General features: G+C 33.6%; 1 protein-coding gene across 4 annotated transcripts in view; it reads left to right on the top strand.

Annotated features, from left to right (window-relative positions):
- MYBPC2 (myosin binding protein C2) overlaps positions 1-12,690 on the top strand; it is a 199,812-nt gene extending 187,122 nt beyond the window's left edge. For all 4 annotated transcript variants that reach the window (XM_053690757.1, XM_053690755.1, XM_053690758.1 and 1 more), the window contains 3 exons: positions 471-657; positions 7,800-7,845; positions 10,703-12,690. In XM_053690757.1, the coding sequence (XP_053546732.1) occupies positions 471-657; positions 7,800-7,810 (198 nt within the window). In that variant the 3' untranslated portion in view covers positions 7,811-7,845; positions 10,703-12,690. The remainder of the gene's footprint in view (positions 1-470; positions 658-7,799; positions 7,846-10,702) is intronic.
- Positions 12,691-18,532: the final 5,842 nt, after the last annotated feature.

Raw genomic sequence — 18,532 nt, 5'->3', positions numbered from 1 at the left:
TAATTAGATCGAATATCCACATTCGAAATTTCTAATGTAACATTAGACTTAACAAATACTATTCAGAAGTTCAATAATTCATGTGGTAGGGAATTAAGTAAATTGATACATAATAGTTACAGATATATCAATTTGAATGTTTCTATTTTGAATATTGTATCATTCAAATACTACACTTGAAGAATAATACACTTGATTCAAATTTTTCTAATTCAAATATTGCATAATTAGAAAAATAAATGTTAGAATGTTGTACAAATAATCGAAATTCTAAATGAACAAACTAATCTGTTAACATTTGCTACATTTTTTGAATGCCAGGACCTTCTCTACCCCCTTTCCTAGAATACACTGTCAATATTTTTGTATTTTATATCCCCAATGTAAATATGTATGAAATGTTGTATAATTATAGATGTAAAAAAAATATATAAAAAAAAATGTAAATGATGATTCTCTTTATTTTGCAGCCTAAAGTTATCTGGTTGAAAAATAAAATGGAGATTAGAGATGATCCTAAATTCCTAATGAAGCATAACCAAGGGGTCCTCACTCTGAATATACGCAAACCTAGTCCTTTTGATGCTGGTACCTACACTTGCAAGGCCATTAATGATTTAGGAGAAGCTGAGGTAGACTGCAGATTGGATGTCAGAGGTATGGCTGGCTTGGACTTTTATTTCCATTGAGAATTTCAAACTACAGTAATACAATTATTGTAACCTGTATCAAAGTATTTCTCTATCTGTTATTTTGGTTTAAAGTATGATGGTTGTTTTGTATAAAAGTAAATAAAAACCTCAATCTTTCTTTTATCATTCAGATAGAGCATATTATTTTAAACAACTTTCCAATTTACTTCTGTTATCAAATTTGCTTCATTCTCTTGGTATCCTTTGTTGAAGGCGCAGCAAAACAATAATGGGAGCTAGCTGAACACATTGGGTGAACAGTATATATGCTCAGCCACCAATAAGCAGCTTATTCTATTTTGTAAGTAAACTGGAAAGTTGTTTAACATTGAATGCTCTGTCTGAATCATTAAAGGATTACTTTCTGTTATAATTTTTAAGCTAAACAACTAACATATTAAAGTTAATAAACATTAATTAAAACCTACTGTCCTATATTTTCTCCAAAATGAAGTTTCATAACGTTCTAAAAGTTATATCCGATGATGTCACGTTATCCTGCCCACTATTTTCAGCACTGCATGTTCAAAATACTTAAACCAATAACTTTGTGTTTAAAGCGCCATTTTGAAACCTAGGTATTGTAAACGGATTGGTACAGAGCAAAGGATACCCACGGAGTGGGTTTGGAAAACAATTAAATTTGCAGACAAGATTTCTGATATACAGTAGGGATATGTTAATTAAATGCTATTGATAAAAAGCGTATTTGGGGTAGTTAGTTAGTAACAGGCATAGAAAATATTTACTTACAGTGGCCCTTTAAATGTTTAATTTTGAATTTACTGTCTCTTTAAAGGGACAGTCTACTCCAGAATTGTTATTGTTTAAAAATATAGTTAAAATAATCCCTTAATTACCCATTCCCTAGTTTTGCATAACCAACAAGGTTATATTAATATACTTTTAACCTCTTTGATTACCTTGTATCTAAGCCTCTGCAGACTGCCCCCTTATTTTAGTTCTTTTGACAGACTTGCATTTTAGCCAATCAGTGCTGACTTACAATATTATCTATATGGCACACATGAACTTTGAAACCCTGTCAAAATGCACTGAGATGAGAGGCTGCCTTCAAGGACTTAGAAATTAGCATATGAGCCTACCTAGGTTTAGCTTTTAACAAAGAATACCAAGAGAATAAAGCAAATTTTATGATAAAAATAGATTGGAAAGTTGTTTATATATTTAAAGGAACATGTAAATTAATTGCATGCTCCAGCCATGAAAAGTGTTTTAAAAAAAATAAGATGCATTATCCTTTTTAATATTTAATTTATGCTATGTGCACACTCCCAGTGCACTCATGTGGGCAGGAGTAGATTACAAGTGGAGCGCTAATTTATAGCAAATTTGCCCATTTGCGGGTGCACAATAAATAATCAGCCATTACAAGCGGCTGGTTATTGCTACCGTGAGCTCTCTGTAGCAATTAGCGCTTATAAAATTAACCAGAGATCAGATCTCTGGTTAATTTTATAAATGTGCACCAAATGCCCCCAAATTACAGTGGTGTGTATTTTGTTAAAAAATAAAAATTGTAGCATCTTTATTTTTTAATAAAATAACTGCACTATTTTGGGGGTAAAGTTGGCACTGAAAAGTGCCTTTACATCGCGGTCTATGGGAACTGTGCGTTCCCAGTAAATATACTGTATATTTATTTATTTATAAAATATTTTACCAGGAAGGATACATTGAGATTTCTCTCGTTTTCAAGTATGTCCTGGGACCACAAAACATTGCATTGATACAATAGGGTACAGTAACATACAAAACCAATAATAATACACAATATATGCAAACATTTAACATAGAACTGGTAGGAAATATTTAATCAACCGTATATGTATATGGGCATCTGATCTCACATACCAACTAAGATAGTGGCGCACAAAATTAGTAACTGACTACATAACCATACACAGTAGTTCCCCTTTTCTCCCAAATGACTATACACCATTAACTTATAATTTATATTTTATTATTTATGCATATAAGCGCACCTATAGCACATTGCTGAAGATAACATCGCTTTATATACACGCTCTAGGAGGTAGAGCTCAAATTAAAAGTAGCAGCAATAGCTACAAATGTTTAGCAAGAATCCATTTATTTGGAGACCTCTTAAACAGATTAATTAAATAAATGTATTAGCTTATATCTTGCAAGATAGGTACACCCTATGTTCTATATCTAACAATATATTTTAATTTAATAAAACAATATTAAGTAGGTAGTTGATTTGTTTATGTGTTTATTCATCTTTACAGTTTAGGATGTATCAGTAACACTATTTACAAAGTGTAGAAAGTTTATCAAGGGTTAAATTAACTCTGTAAGCAGAATTCATAACCAAGGTAATTGGTCACAATTGTTAATTAAGACTCACCAATAGAGTCACAGCTTTGATTTTAAATAACAGTTGTTCGCCTGTTTCAGGCACGTCTATGATTAAGGCTGTAAGGCCGAAACATGTCAGACGTGCTCTGACGGTTGTACTCTTGATTGTTTTAATCTGACCAATAAAAGAAGATATGTTTTATTTTGTCAAGGAGGGTGCCGGTCTTTTTTTTTAAATTATATGCTTATATTCATATATATTTATGTGTTAATATGTGCATATACACTTATTAACACATAAATATGTGTTCCATCAGTTGTAACAAATATTAATTAATTTCAAGTTAAAGGCACACTGAACCCAAATTTTTTCTTTCGTGATTCAGATAGAGCATGAAATTTTAAGCAACTTTCTAATTTACTCCTATTATCACATTTTCTTCATTCTCTTGGCATCTTTATTTGAAATGCAAGAATGTAATAAGTTTAGATGCCGGCCCATTTTTGGTGAACAACCTAGGTTGCCCTTGCTGATTGGTGGATAAATTCATCCACCAATAAAAAAGTGCTTGTCAGAGTTCTTAAAGCCAAGAAAAGCTTAGATGCCTTCTTTTTCAAATAAAGATAGCAAGAGAATGAAGAAAAATTAATAATAGGAGTAAATTAGAAAGTTGCTTAAAATTGCATGCTCTGAATCACAAAATAAAAAATTTGGGTTCAGTGTCCCTTTAAAAAAAAAAAGAGATATGCTTCATACTAATACTTTATCATGAGGTACTATTAAACTCTTAAAATCTAAAAAGCAATATAATTTTTAGACAATGTGTTGAAATAATAAGATGATCTAGTTGATGTTTTTTTTTTAATCTACCATTTATTTAAAAAAAAAAAGAAAAGAAAAAACAGCAGTTTTTCACTGTTAGAGACAAGAACACCACCATGTGGCCATCATTTAAATTGCGATTATATATCCATCTGTTTTATTCATTTTGTGGTTAACACAGATATTTTCCTTACAGCCAATTTCACAAAGCTGTCAAGTTTAATTCTCATTTGAGATAACTAGCTTGGATGTAAGATGTTTTTGCATAGCAGCACATTTAATAGGGCAGCATGTGATTTGCTTTATTTACTGCCCAATAGACTGATGGCGAGCAAATACCATAATAAATGGATTAGGAAAGTCAGTCAGGGGTTATTTTTGACTCATACAATAATTTGCAGAAGATGCTGTCTAAACTTTAGTCAATACCATAAAGCCTAATTGTATAATCAGGTGCATCACATACAATCACATTTTGGGCTAGATAACAAGTGGAGCACAATTTTATTGTGGCTGGTTAATGCTACTGCGAGAGTGTTAACTCCGCTAGAAGTAAGCTTTTTGTGCGCTTTGGGTAGCACTCTTATTAAAAGTTGAAAGTAAACTGTTTTCCGCTCGTGCGCTAACCCGATGTGCCTAAAAAAAGAAAATTAGAATATTGTGCGCATGATAACATGTTCCCCCAGTCAATGGAGCAAAAAAGTGTGTTCTTCACATAGCAGAATGTGTTTTATTTATTTATAAATACATATTTTATGTATATATACATAAAAATAATATATATATATTATAATAATAATAATAGTATATATAAATATATACAGTATAAATATATATGTATATTTATATATATTTTTATATATATATATATATATATAATATGATGTTTTTTTTCCACAAATATATATGTATACCTACTGTATATCATAATTATATATGGGTATATATATATATATATATATATATATATATATATATATATATATACATATATATAGGAATATTAATTTAAAAATACTTCGAACATATTCTGCTATGTGCAGAACATTGGAACTGCAAAGGGCTCCAATACACACACACATATATATATATATATATATATATATATGTCTATATTTGTGTAGATATGTATTCATGTGTTTATACGTGTATTTATGTCTGTAAAAATACATCTGTACAGACAAATAAACATATACATATATATATATCTTTAGACATGTATATGCATGTATCTCTATAATAAAGGGAAAGTAAACACCAGAATTTTTGTTGTTTTAAAAGATAGATAATCCCTTAAAGGGACAGTTAAGTCCAAAAAAAACCTTTCATGATTTAAATAGGGAATGTAATTTTAAACAACTTCCCAATTTACTTTTATCACCAGATTTGCTTTATTCTCTTGGTATTCTTAGTTGAAAGCTGAACCTAGGAAGTTCATATGCTAATTTCTTAGACCTTGAAGACTGCCTCTAATCTGAATGCCTTTTCACCACTAGAGGGCATTAATTCATGTGTTTCATATAGATAACACTGAGCTCATGCACGTAAAGTTACCCTGGAGTGAGCACTGATTGGCTAAAATGCAAGTCTGTCAAAACAACTGAAACAAGTGGGCAGTTTGCAGAGTCTTAGATACAAGGTAATCACAGAGGTAAAAAGTGTATTTATATAACAGTGTTGGTTATGCAAAACTGGGGAATGGGTAATAAAGGAATTATCTTTCGTTTTAAGCAAAACAATTCTGGTGTTGACTGTCCCTTTAATTACTCATTCCTTAGTTTTGCATACCCAACACAGTTATAATAATACACGTTTTACCTTGCATCTAAGCCTCTGCAGACTGCCCCATTATTTCAGTTCTTTCGACAGACTTGCATTTTAGCCAATCAGTGCTCAATTCACGTGCATAAGCTCAATGTTATCTATATGAAACACATGAACTAATGCCCTCTAGTGGTGAAAAACTCTCAAATGCAGAGGCGTCCTTCAAGGTCGAAAAAATTAGCATATGAACCTCCTAGGTGTAGCTTTCAACTAAGAATACCAAGAGAATAAAGCAAAATTGGTGATAAAAGTAAATTGGAAAGTCGTTTAAAATTACATGCCCTATTTGAATGATGAAAGTTTATTTTGGACTTGACTGTCCGTTTAAAACACTTTGCCTGTCCTTTTTTTCTGACACCAGAGACTTCATATCTTTGAGCCCTTATAACTTTTTAATATATTTTTTTTAATAATTTATATTAGTTAGTGTTATTATGAGATTAACTGTAATTTGCAATACATTTCCTATGTGTTTTGTGACACTTTTATATTTTGCCAAACAGTTAACCAGAGCTCTGAGGTTACGCTAACCTGACGCTTGTTAACTTCAATTGCGCTCAAACGATTATATTTTATTCAATTTGTAATACAATCGAAAAAACCTGACGTGAGCAAACACCCACAATAAACCCCTATTAGCTTGTGCTTAACTGTTAGCACTTCACCCATAGTCTAGCCCTTTATGTGTTGTTAAAATGTTGACTTTAATGGTCCTTTAACTAAACTACAAATATGCAGATCACTATAAACAAATATATGTTTGTGATAATATATCAGAATTTCTCAATAAATACATGTGTGCCAAATCAATGACTTTATTAATTTCTCTTTTTTCTTGTAAACTAAAAAAACAACATATACATGGAGAATTAAGGCAGATTGTTGTCAAGTGTTTATGAAACAATAAGATTCCCCATTGAAAGTAATTCTAAATATTAACATTCTGGGGATTTTAGAGATTGAAGAACTTCAACTTAAAATAAGGACTTCATTTGTGCAATGTTAAAGGGATACTGAGCCCAATTTTTTCTTTCATGATTTAGATAGAGCAGGCAATTTTAAGCAAGTTTCTAATTTACTCCTATTATCAATTTTTGCTCGTTGGTATTTTTTTAAAAAATGCAAGAATGTAAGCTTCTGAGCCGGCCCATTTTTGGTTCAGCACCCTGTATAGCGCTTGCTGATTGGTGGGTACATTTAGCCACCAATCAGCAAGCTGTAAACAGGTGCTGAACCAAAGATGGGCCGGCTACTAACCTTACATTCCTGCTTTTTCAAATAAAGATACCAAGAGAACGAAGAAAAATTGATAACAGGAGTAAATTAGAAAGTTGCTTAAAATTGCATGCTCTATCTGAATCATGAAATAAAAAAAAATTGGGTTCAGTATTTCTTTAATTACTTCCTGTCAATGCCCCACAAGGTGGTCTCTACAGAAAGGCAAAGGAGTAGATTTTCATTTGAAGTGATGCTAGGAATAACCATAACATAGATACATTTTATGTCCATGCTCAGTGAAGGTTTGTGTGTGTGTGTGTGGGGGGGGGGGGTCATGTGACAATAGAACTTAAGTTTGGCAGTGGTAGCTCTTATCTAGCTGCAGGCAGTGGCTAAGTGCTCATTTAGCAATGAAAAAAAATAGTTGTTTGCTGTTTCTTGAACACAATCTGTTTCTTTTTATGTTTTATGTTGATTTAACACACACACATATATATATGTATATATATATATATATATATATATATATATATATATATATATATATATATATATAATTTTTTTAATAAAGGAGCACTGTTTAAAACCCCTTCAACCTTTTTCATGCAAAATAACATCTTATACATGATAAAGAAATTGTGAGCACAATGTCCCTTTAAGAGTGCAATCCCACTTTCCTTCAATTGTCTGAACCATGCCCCAGAATTCCAACAACTTTCCCCAGGCCACCAAACACCACCCGCTACTGAGCTGTAGTGTACAGACCCCACCCCTTACATCCAGCCAAGGTTTTGACTTTTTAAATACTGGGAGTTATGAAAAATATTTAAATTAATTTAAAACATATAAATGTGATGTAGTGTGTAACCCTCCCATTTGTTTTTTCTTTCTATCTGCAGTTCCTGTGTAATCACATTTGACTTCACTTGGATAAAAAAGGTGACAGTAAGTATCCTACAGAAATCTATTCTCAAAACCTCTGATCTGATTCACAGCAATGATTCACAAGACATTACATTTGCATTTTACCTTAAGGCCACTGCTGATAAATGTTCATATTTTTTTTTTTTTTAAATTATGAATGTTTTGGGATTAATCTAGCATTGCACTATTCCCATATATAAAATGGGCAAATAGCTGCTTTAGGGCCAGATTACTTAAAGCTCCTACTTTAGGGATAACTTCACTAGAAGTAAGCTTTTTGTGCTTGTCAGGTTGCGCTTGTATTATGAGTTGAAAGTAAACTGTTTTTGCTCGTGTGCTAACCCGACGAGCGCAAAAAGTCAATGTAGCAAAAAATTGGAAGAACACCCAACACTCACGCAATCCCGATCGCATATTCTCCTGTGCGCTAACTCAACATGAAGATATGAATATTTCACATTCCAATGTTCTTCACATACTACAATATATTCTATTTATTCTTAAATAAATATTTCTCTCTCTCTCTCTCTCTCTCTCTCTCTCTCTATATATATATATATATATATATATATATATGAATATCTATTTATAAACACATAGAACATATTCTGCTATTTACAGAGCATTGGAATCTGACATATTTACAGTAAATACATAGTTAACATGTTTATTAAAAATGAATATTACATAAATATGTTTTTTACATGTTTTTATTTACTTAACTGCAAAGGGCTCCAATGCACTTCTATATATGTATATATATATGTATACATATGTATATATGTGTTTATATGTGTATATGTAAATACATATATACACATATAAATACATATGTACACACACGCACACACACACACACACACACACATATATATATATATATATATATATATATATATATATATATATATATATATATATATATATATATACATACATATTTAGACATGTATATGTATGTATCTAAATGTTAAAGTCCTTTGCCTGACTTTTTTTTTTCTAACAGCTGAGACCTCATATCTTGGAGCCCTTATAACTTTATTTTTGCATTTTTAAAAAATATTTTTTATTAGATGGTTTTATTATGAGAGCAACTTTACTTTGTTATGTATTTTTTATCTGTTTTGTGACACTTTTTTGTTTTGCAAAACAGTTAACCAGAGCTCTGAGGACGCTGTAATCATTCTATTGTAAATCATGACTGCGCTCAAGTGATCGTGTTTACTTTCAACTTGTAATACGAGCGGAAAACCCGACGTGTGCAAACACCCGTGATATACCCCTTATTGCTGGCGCGTAACTGTTAGTGCTCCACTCGTAAAATCTGGCTCTTAATCTTTAAGATATATTTTACTTGTTATTTTTTTTTTTACAGTGTTTCTTATGTGCTGTTCTGTGAGAATCAGATACAAGTGTGGGTGTAAAAAAACAGTATCACATGGAAATCATTAAGATTCATTTAAGTTCATGAACTGAAAAATATTTCTTGCAAAAGAAACAAGCTGTAATTGAAAAAAGTTAGCAGCAACATGGTTTCTTGTAGTCCTGGTGGAAATTAAGTTAAATAATGAGTCAGCTATATTTGTAGCCAAGAAAACCTAAGGTAGAAAGGTAGCACTTAAAGGGACATTATACACTAGATTTTTCTTTGCATAAATGTTTTGTAGATGATCCATTTATATAGCCTATACAGGTTTTTTTTTATTTTTTTTATAGTTTTGCTTATTTTTCAATAACATTGCGCTGATTTCAGACTCCTAACCAAGCCCCAAACTTTCAGGAGAATACTGATGTATACCTACTCCAGCTTGCTCCTGTTTGTGTAAAGAGTCTTTTCATATGCAGAGGAAGGGGGAGGGGGGGTGTCTGCTGTTTTTGCTATACAACCACTTTCAATGGGTGTTCCAGATAACCTTTTCAACAGAGCCAAACTGGGAGCTTCTAAGTACGTTTTTTAACGGTTTTATACTGAATTTCTATATCAGTATCTGTGCATATCATTTTTTTATAGTAGTGTCTATTACACGCATATATGAAAATTGGTGTACACTGTCCCTTTAAAGGGATATGAAATTCAAATATTTTCTTTTGCAATTCAGGCAGAGCATACCATTTTGAAAAAGTTTCCAATTTACTTCTATTATCAAATTTGCTTTGTTCCCATGGTAATCTGTGTTGAAGAGATACCTAGGTAGGCATCTGGAGCACTACAGGGCAGGAAATAGTGCTGGAATCTAACGCTCTTGCACATGGATAACAAAATTGCTGCTATATAGTGCTCCAAAAATGGTCCAGCTCCTAAGCAAACGTCCCATAAAATCATATGCTCTATCTAAATCAAGAAAGAAAAATGTGTTTCATGTCCCTTTAAAGGGCCATATTTGTCAAAACATTACTTACTCTAATTTGTTAGAGCATGTCATTTCAAGAACATCGACCCTGCACAACTGTGAGTTTAACCCCTGCAAAGGGACTTAAAACACAGTAGAAGCAAATATCAGCATCGTTTAAAACATTTTTCTTTGTACGCGCACGAGTCAGGAGCTGAGTTTTTAAGCACCTCACAGAAGTCTATTCCTCCGCTTTTGCTCAAATGCTAACATTTTCCTCTCAATATGAGAGTAAAAAGGAAAGCACTACGGTCTGCACTCCAGCGATGTTAACGCACCATAGCACTATTATTTTTACGCTCCACTTGTAATCTAAGCCTGAAGGCTCCCGCGGAAACTGCTGCATCCGCAGCATGATAAATCAGCCCCATAGACTGTCCTTCTCAAAATGCTTATAGAATGCTTGTATTTATGTATTTATTTGTGTTTTCTCCTTATTGATTTACTTATTTATTCATTATTTATTGTATTCCTTATTTATTTTGCAGGATTTGGATGAGTTCTGCAATGGCTGTTATCACCATAGCTACAAAGAAAACAATGAGAAGTCATCTTCCAGTTTATTATGTTACTTCATCTGTGCTTGTTTTGTTGATCTTTAATTTTGTGTCAATTTGGCCCGTGCGCACAAACACTTTTTTTGTGATGTAAGACAAACTAATGTGAAAATGAGCTGCTAGCCGTTTTTTTATTGTCCCCTTATCCCATGTCACAGTGTGGCTAAGTACCTTTGTGCAGTTTCTCCTCATATTTGAATGTTTATTCAGTCTTCTTGGATATAGCTGATAAGATAATAAACTCAGCTAATATGTTTTATGCATTAAAAGTCCTATTGGCTGGATGAATTTATTTTTATTTGAGAAAAACATCTACAAACACCTACTGATATTTTTTTATAAATAGCATAAAATTCCACCAAACTGCAGTTTCCACATCTATATTTAATCAGCTATTTTTTCAGCTTTGCTTTTACAGTTGTACGTAGTTGTCAGCATAAAGAGGTTTTAAGTGTCTATAAAGTACATCTCCTTATCTCCATGATTGTACTAGAGAGTTCTGCAGGTTATAGGTTATAGTGTGACTGATAAGTGATTTTTCTAGTCTAATAACTTGATACACCCAGTGCAAACTATTCAAATAGATTTTGCTGGCTTTTCTTGTTGGTACGGCCGATACATGTATAGTCGTATTTAAGATGGATATGTTATACCAGTTCTAGAAGCTACACTTGGGATCTAAAGGAAAACATAAGTTGTATTCAGAGCCATTAACACTAGATATTAAATACATAGTGCCACACTATGGTTACATATATCGTATATTAACCTATCTCTCCATTTTCCTACCTTAGACCCATCTTCTTTTCTCACCAGTTACCCTTGTAATCCCTTTAGTATGTAAGTTTGCAAGCCAACTTGTCCTGTAACCATCAAGGTGAGCAAAATCAGATGGCAACTAACGGGCAGTGCCCTCTACCCACTCATCATTATTTAGTTGTCTTTTTGTAAATGGTATAATGCACCTGCTTCTGAAAGTATTGGCACTCTACCAAGAAATAATGATATTAATAAATAAATAAACAATAATAGGGTCACAGTAAAACAGTACTTATTTGTAAATATTTTCCAAAGAGCACAAAGCTATGCATTTTCTTCTTATTACTCATGTCCTGCTTGCAATATTATTAATAGGCCATGTACTGAATGTATCCTTATACCAAGTCATAAGCAGCTGTAGACATGATATAGAGGTCCATTTAAAGCAAGGGGAATCATTTCTAATAGAAGCTTTGTGAGTTTGTTCAGGAAGTTAATGTGGATATGGAGATTTTTTTTAATTGCGGACATACACATTGGATCTGGTAAACACTCATTATATTGGTATATAGAGTTACCAGGTATCCAGGATTAGCCAGGCAGACCAGTAAAATATATGGAAGCATACCAGATGACATCCAGCCTGAACCCTGATTCTGGCATATTGCTATAGAGTTGTAGGCCTGATCTGAGGGCTGATATGGGGATACAGCCAAAAAGAGCTGTAGAGAATCAAATCAAATCTGAGGTCTGATTACGACCCCACCAACATCTTTCTCCAGGTCATACACTAGTAGTCCAATATTTATGTAGAGGACAGCTGGCAACGCTATTGTCGCTATGCCATAATAATATTCCCAGCAGAACTCTGTGTAGCATTCACAGATGCCCTATACAATAGTCATCTAATGAAAACCGGTAGCCTTGTATAGCTTGGTGATGAAACATGCTTACATCACATGGCTCCTAATTTCAGCTTTTCGAGACACCCTTTAGATTGTTACACACTGCAGTACTCATCCTGGAGATCAGAGCAATTGGCCCTATTCACTGCAGATACAGTTTATTAATCTTTCTCTTTAGTGCCATGTTACTCATGTATACTGTATGCTGTAGTGTTATCAACATTATGTCTGTCAATAAAAGCTCATACAGACGTTGTTCATGACTGTTTATTCAAGGAAGTCTGGAAATGAGTTTGATATAATAACAGGTGGATATAACATCATTTTATCATGAGTGCCAAAGGTGGAAGATGAAACAGAGAAAACATTGTTCTGAAACAAAGGAAACAGACAGTATTGCAAAAGTTTTCTGCTTTAAAGAATTACGTGCAACCCAAATATATGTTGACTGGAATATTCTGCTTTGAATAGAACAGGAAGAAAAGGTGAATGAGACAAAGGGTAACTAAGGCCAGTCTCAACCGCACTAAGTCCTTTTACTGTGTCCATTAATTGTATTTTAACACCTTGACAGCCAGAAATATGTCACATTCATTTTTAAGAAAAAAAACAATATATTTTCTTCATCCCCATTTGGTCTTTTTTGTATTCTGATTTTTATGGGCTCCTGAAAGTTTAAAATGTACACTAGCTAATAGCAGTGGCAGTGTTTGTGTTCTGCAGCATGTGGAACATGTTTTCAAGTCAAGATATGCATTTTCTACACTTACAGATAAATTAATGAAAGTCCTTAGAAATAAGCACTCTCTGGTCTTAGACTCTTTAGTCTTAGTAACGTTTCGGGACCAACAGCGTCCCTTCTTCTGACAAACAACATGTGAAAAAAGCAAACCTATATAGGCCTATAACGTCACTATTTAATAAAAGATTTTGCTTCACAGATGACTAAAGACCAGAGAGTGCTTATTTCTAAGGACTTTTAATCAAATTTTCAACAGCACCCTGGCAGTTGATATTGATGGTGAGAGTGCACACACCCTCTTGGCTTCCGATAAATGAATGAACATATGAAAACGGAGAAAACAGCTCTTTAGAAATGGATTTACAGAATGGTTTATCAAACACTAACTGAAAAGCTCAATATAACTAATTGGAATATGACAAAGCACAGAAAAAGACAATTATATTAGTATTTATTTTATAAATGCCCCTAATTGCATGAAAATTGTGGATATTTAAAGTAAGTAACTTTTAATGTATTTAACGTTTTTAACATTTAATGTTTTGCACTACTTTATGACCCCATATTCAACTTTTAGAAGAGTCTGCAATGTAAAACCGTGACCAGATTTAATCTGTCATCCTGAACAGAGTTTCCATAACAAAACAAATTAGCTAAATTTCCATTCAAGGCTACACCAGAGTACAATGTTTTACTTACATGTAAGAGCTGCACACACCACAACAATAGTAACACCCAAATGAACAACAGTCCTGTGTGCTTTATACATCAAACTGAGTGCTAGTTAAAATTACAGCATAGCAAGAAACAACCCCGCAAAACACACACACAAACACACATACACACACACAAACACACATATATATATATATATATATATATATATATTAAGAATAAAAAAGATAATTAGCAATTCCTATCCAGCACTAACTAATCCCTAAAAAATATATGGGTATACTGCCTAAATAATGAAAAAAAACTTCCTTCCAACAATATGACTATAAGTTACTAGCCAATGCTAAATTGCATCAATACACTGCAAGAAAAGGATCATAGGATCAAGCATTTATTAGAGTTCCAATAGACAAATTATATATACATATAAGAATGGATTAATTCAAACTCCTATCATAGTGCACTATGATTATAATTCCCCTCTGAGAGCTCTCAACCAAAATTTTGAAAATAATAATAACTATGTAATTATATCCATAGGGTTAACGAAAAAGTCAAAATCCTGTTTAATACACAGGTATAACCATCAAAATCCCAGCGCTAGGATGGAGGAATTAATATCCAATATTAAAATGTTCCATACAGTTGTATAATTAAATGATCGGAGTAAGCCTGGATATTCAAAGGATGGCACAATAAACAACGCCCTTACTTAATCACTGTCTTCGGACGATATACCAGTATGTTCATTTGGCTTTTAAATATGGCAGTCCCACAGTATGGCTACAGCAATCTTGATATGCCTAGTAATTATCACTTGGTACTTCAACAGAATCCGCCGTAGCGGTTAGTACTTGCAATTTCGAGGGAGTCCCACTAACGCGGTGCCACACCTCCTAGGTACTTCTGTTGATGTCACAAGTATGGTGTATTTTCCTAGGGTGTTTACCTCCTCTCTGTACCTTAAAGCGATACTTCGTAAGTCATATACTTGCGGATACATCTCCAAAGTCCAGGCTGCTCCACTCAGGAATCTCCGTTCCTTAAACTTATGCCTTTGTTGCTCCAGCAAACAGCTGCCAGCTACACGCGTTTCACCCCTAAGGCTCTGGGGCTTCTTCCGGCTCCAAAATTAATTTTGCAGACTTATTTCAGTTCTTTTGACAGGTTTGCATCTTAGCCAATCAGTGCCCTTGCATAAGTAACTCCACGGGAGTGAGCACAATGTTATCTATACGGCAAACATGAACTAGGGCTGTCTAACTGTAAAAAACTGTCAAATGCACTGAGATAAGAGGTGGCCTTCAAGGGCTTAGCAATTAGAATATGAACCTACCTATGTTTAGCTTTTAACAAAGAATACCAGGAGAACAAAGCAAGTAAGATGATAAACATACATTGGAAAGCTGTTTAAAATAACATGCCCTATCTGAATCATGAAACTTTAATTTTGATTAAACTGTACCTTTCACCGCTCACTCAGCAACCCTTTTCTCACTCTCTGCTCACCCTCTAAATCCAACTAACACTCACACACCAGCTTCTGTTCATTCTTTTAGCCCTCTCTCCTCAAAAACAGCCTCCTTCTCAGCCTCTCTTTCAACTTCCCTGATATCCACTATCTCCTCACCATCTTACATAGCCTCCTCTTCACCCAGTCTCTTCACAGTCTGTTTCACCCCCCTCATTCCTCTCTCCCTCATGCTCAGCACCCTCCTCACCCCCTGTTTGTTACAAACAACCTCCTCCTTATCCTCTCACCCCTTCTTCTTTACACACAGCCCTGTTTATCCTCTTAGCTCACTGTCCCTCACATGGCAACCCTGGCTCATCCGCTCATTCCCTCCTCCCTTGCATATAACTACTGTTCACCCTTCAACACTACACTAACACATTTCTCTAGTGGCATCCCCTGTACTGTTACAGATGTTTAAAAAATTGTTTTTTAAAATATATATTTCTGCACAAGCTGTATATTTGTGTATAATTTTCAGTATGTGTTGTCAATAATGTCATCAACAATGTTGTGTGATGTCATCAGTGCTGTCATTATTGATGTCATGCAAAGCTCCCAAGGGAGGATTGGGGGTTGCTTAAGTTAGGAATGTCCTTGCTTTAAAACATTTGATGGAAACTTAGCTTTAAAGTAAAAAAAAAATTGCCAAATAATTTCCTTTTTTCCCCCTTAAGTAATTAATACAAATATAATATAGTCGACATATATTGTACATTTTAGAAAAATAAGACTTTTTAAGAAAAAAGAACCAAACAAATCTGTTTTTTTTTTAATTTCCTTCTACACTTTAAATAAATAACAAACACTTTCATTCTGCAAGAAGGGGCACTATATATACAGTACATACAGTACATGGTCACAACAGTGCATTTCAATGTGCTTGCACCTACAATATTGAACTCGTGGTCATAAAGGTGCATTCCAGTTTTCAAGTTCAATAATGTGGGCACAATCACTGACAGACGTACTTTTGTGACTGTGTTTGGACTTAGCGTGCATCGAGGTGCGTTCCCTATAAAAACCTGGTCACGAATGGGCTGTCTCATTTGAGGGTGTCCTAGGCAGATACAATGTTGCGAGGCAGTGGGTTCATGCTTTACAGTTTAAGTAATATTAAAATCCAGTATAAGAAGATATTATAAATGCTTTTAATAGAAACCCATTGTTTTGTCCTGATACTGGGAAAGCACAACACTAGGTCTTATGATAGTACTGAAAAAGACAAACTTATGCAAAGAGAATAACAGTGTTTATTATGGACTTAGTGTAATAACATACTCTAGGCAGTGATTACAGTACAGTAAAACAAAGCAGTGATTAAACTATAAATGCATTACTTATCTTATGGTTTCAGATAAGGCATTAATATCATGCAACAGCACTGAAATTCATCATTCATTGGAACACAGGGCACTTATTCCACAGAAGATATTCTACAAGATGTTACCCAAAAGACTCTTCCGCTCCCCATTTGCAATTCTAATAAAACATTAGTGTAGAAGGCATGTCTAAAATTACTTAAATCATTTAATTTCCTATAGCAAGTATTTTAGAAAATAGGAGTTTTTCTCAAAACAAGCCAAAATTCTTTTGTTAGCCTAGCACTATCTATCTCTTGGAAAATTACACCCCCTCTTTCTAGATCAGGGTTCTTTAAACCACAGGTCGCGACCCATTACTGGGTCACAACACTATGTTTACTGGGTCGTGACTGTGTGTGTTGTATGAGAGTGTGTGGTGTGTTGTATAAGAGTGTGTGTGATGTGTTGTATGAGATTGTGTGTTGTGTTTGTGCTGTATGAAAGTATGTATGGGGTGTGTTTTGCATGAGAGTGCAAGGTGTTTCATTACCTTTTACAACACTTTCAAATTTGACTGCAATCAGGAATAAAGTACACACACGTTTTAGTCACTTTTACAAAAAATATCTTGTATATTACTTCAGAAATTTTCAGTACCAAGCATAAAAATAGGGTTGTGAAGGTATGTGGTATAATTGCACTGGGTCTAGGGGAAAAGTTTGAAGAACCCTGTTCTAGATAAGAGCATCTGCTACGAGAACAGAAAGGCAGAGTGAAATACAAGTGTAACTTATTTCTTATAAGTGTACTCTTAAAGGCATATACTGTATGTGTTAAAGGCATATGATATATATATATATATATATATATATATATATATATATATACTGTATATATATATGTATGCATACTGTATATATGAGTTCTAAAAGCAAAGTCTTAATATAAACTGTCTGCAAGTGCATTAAGGCCCAGATATTCAAAGTATCGACAGACTAATGAGTAACTGCACTTTCTGCAGGTGTGGGGGGACGTATTTGAAGTGTTCATAGACAGCACAGACATTAAAGGGACAGTATACACCAATATCATTTAACTGCATGTAATAGACACTAATATAAAGAATAATATGCACAGATAGTGATATAAAAATCCAGTATAAAACCGTTTTAAAAATTACTTAGAAGCTCCCAGTTAAGCTCTGTTGAAAAGGTTATCTGGGACACCCACTGAAAGTGCTTGCATAGCAAAAATAGCAGACACTCCTCCCCCTTCCTCTGCATATGAAAAGACCCTTTACACAAACAGGAGCAAGCTTGAGGAGGTTTACATCAGTATATGTCTAAAACTTTGGGGCTTGGTTAGGAGTCTGAAAATCAGAGCAATATTATTTAAAAATAAGCAAAACAATACTTAAAAAAAACTGTATTGGCTATATAAATGGATCATTTACAAAACATTTATGCAAAGACAAATCTAATGTATAATGTCCCTTTAAGTGTGTCAGTATAGCTGTGCAGCCTGAACTGCTCCATTACAAAAGCTAATTTTAACTAAAAAACTTAAAAATAAAAGTTATAAACTTTAATCTACCAAAAGGAAGTAGATCACATTAAAGAAAGGACAAAAAATGTATGTGTATGGGTGCATTTTAATTTGACATGTAAGCATTTTTGCAATAATGCTTCAAGTACAAGTTATTACTGTTTTTCTTTAGCATATGCACATATCCTATGAGAGTCTGTGCACCAGTATTCAGGCACAGAGGCGTAACTAGAAATCACAGGGCCCAGGTGCAAGAATCCAAGCAGGGCCCCTGTGAAATTAATACATTTTTCTTTTCAACATTTAACACAGGAAAAA

Source organism: Bombina bombina, chromosome 8, assembly GCF_027579735.1.
Source record: "Bombina bombina isolate aBomBom1 chromosome 8, aBomBom1.pri, whole genome shotgun sequence".
Classification (NCBI taxonomy): Eukaryota; Metazoa; Chordata; class Amphibia; order Anura; family Bombinatoridae; genus Bombina; species Bombina bombina.
The sequence above is the reverse complement of the archived record's forward strand: the minus strand, read 5'-3'. Positions and strand labels throughout refer to the sequence as shown.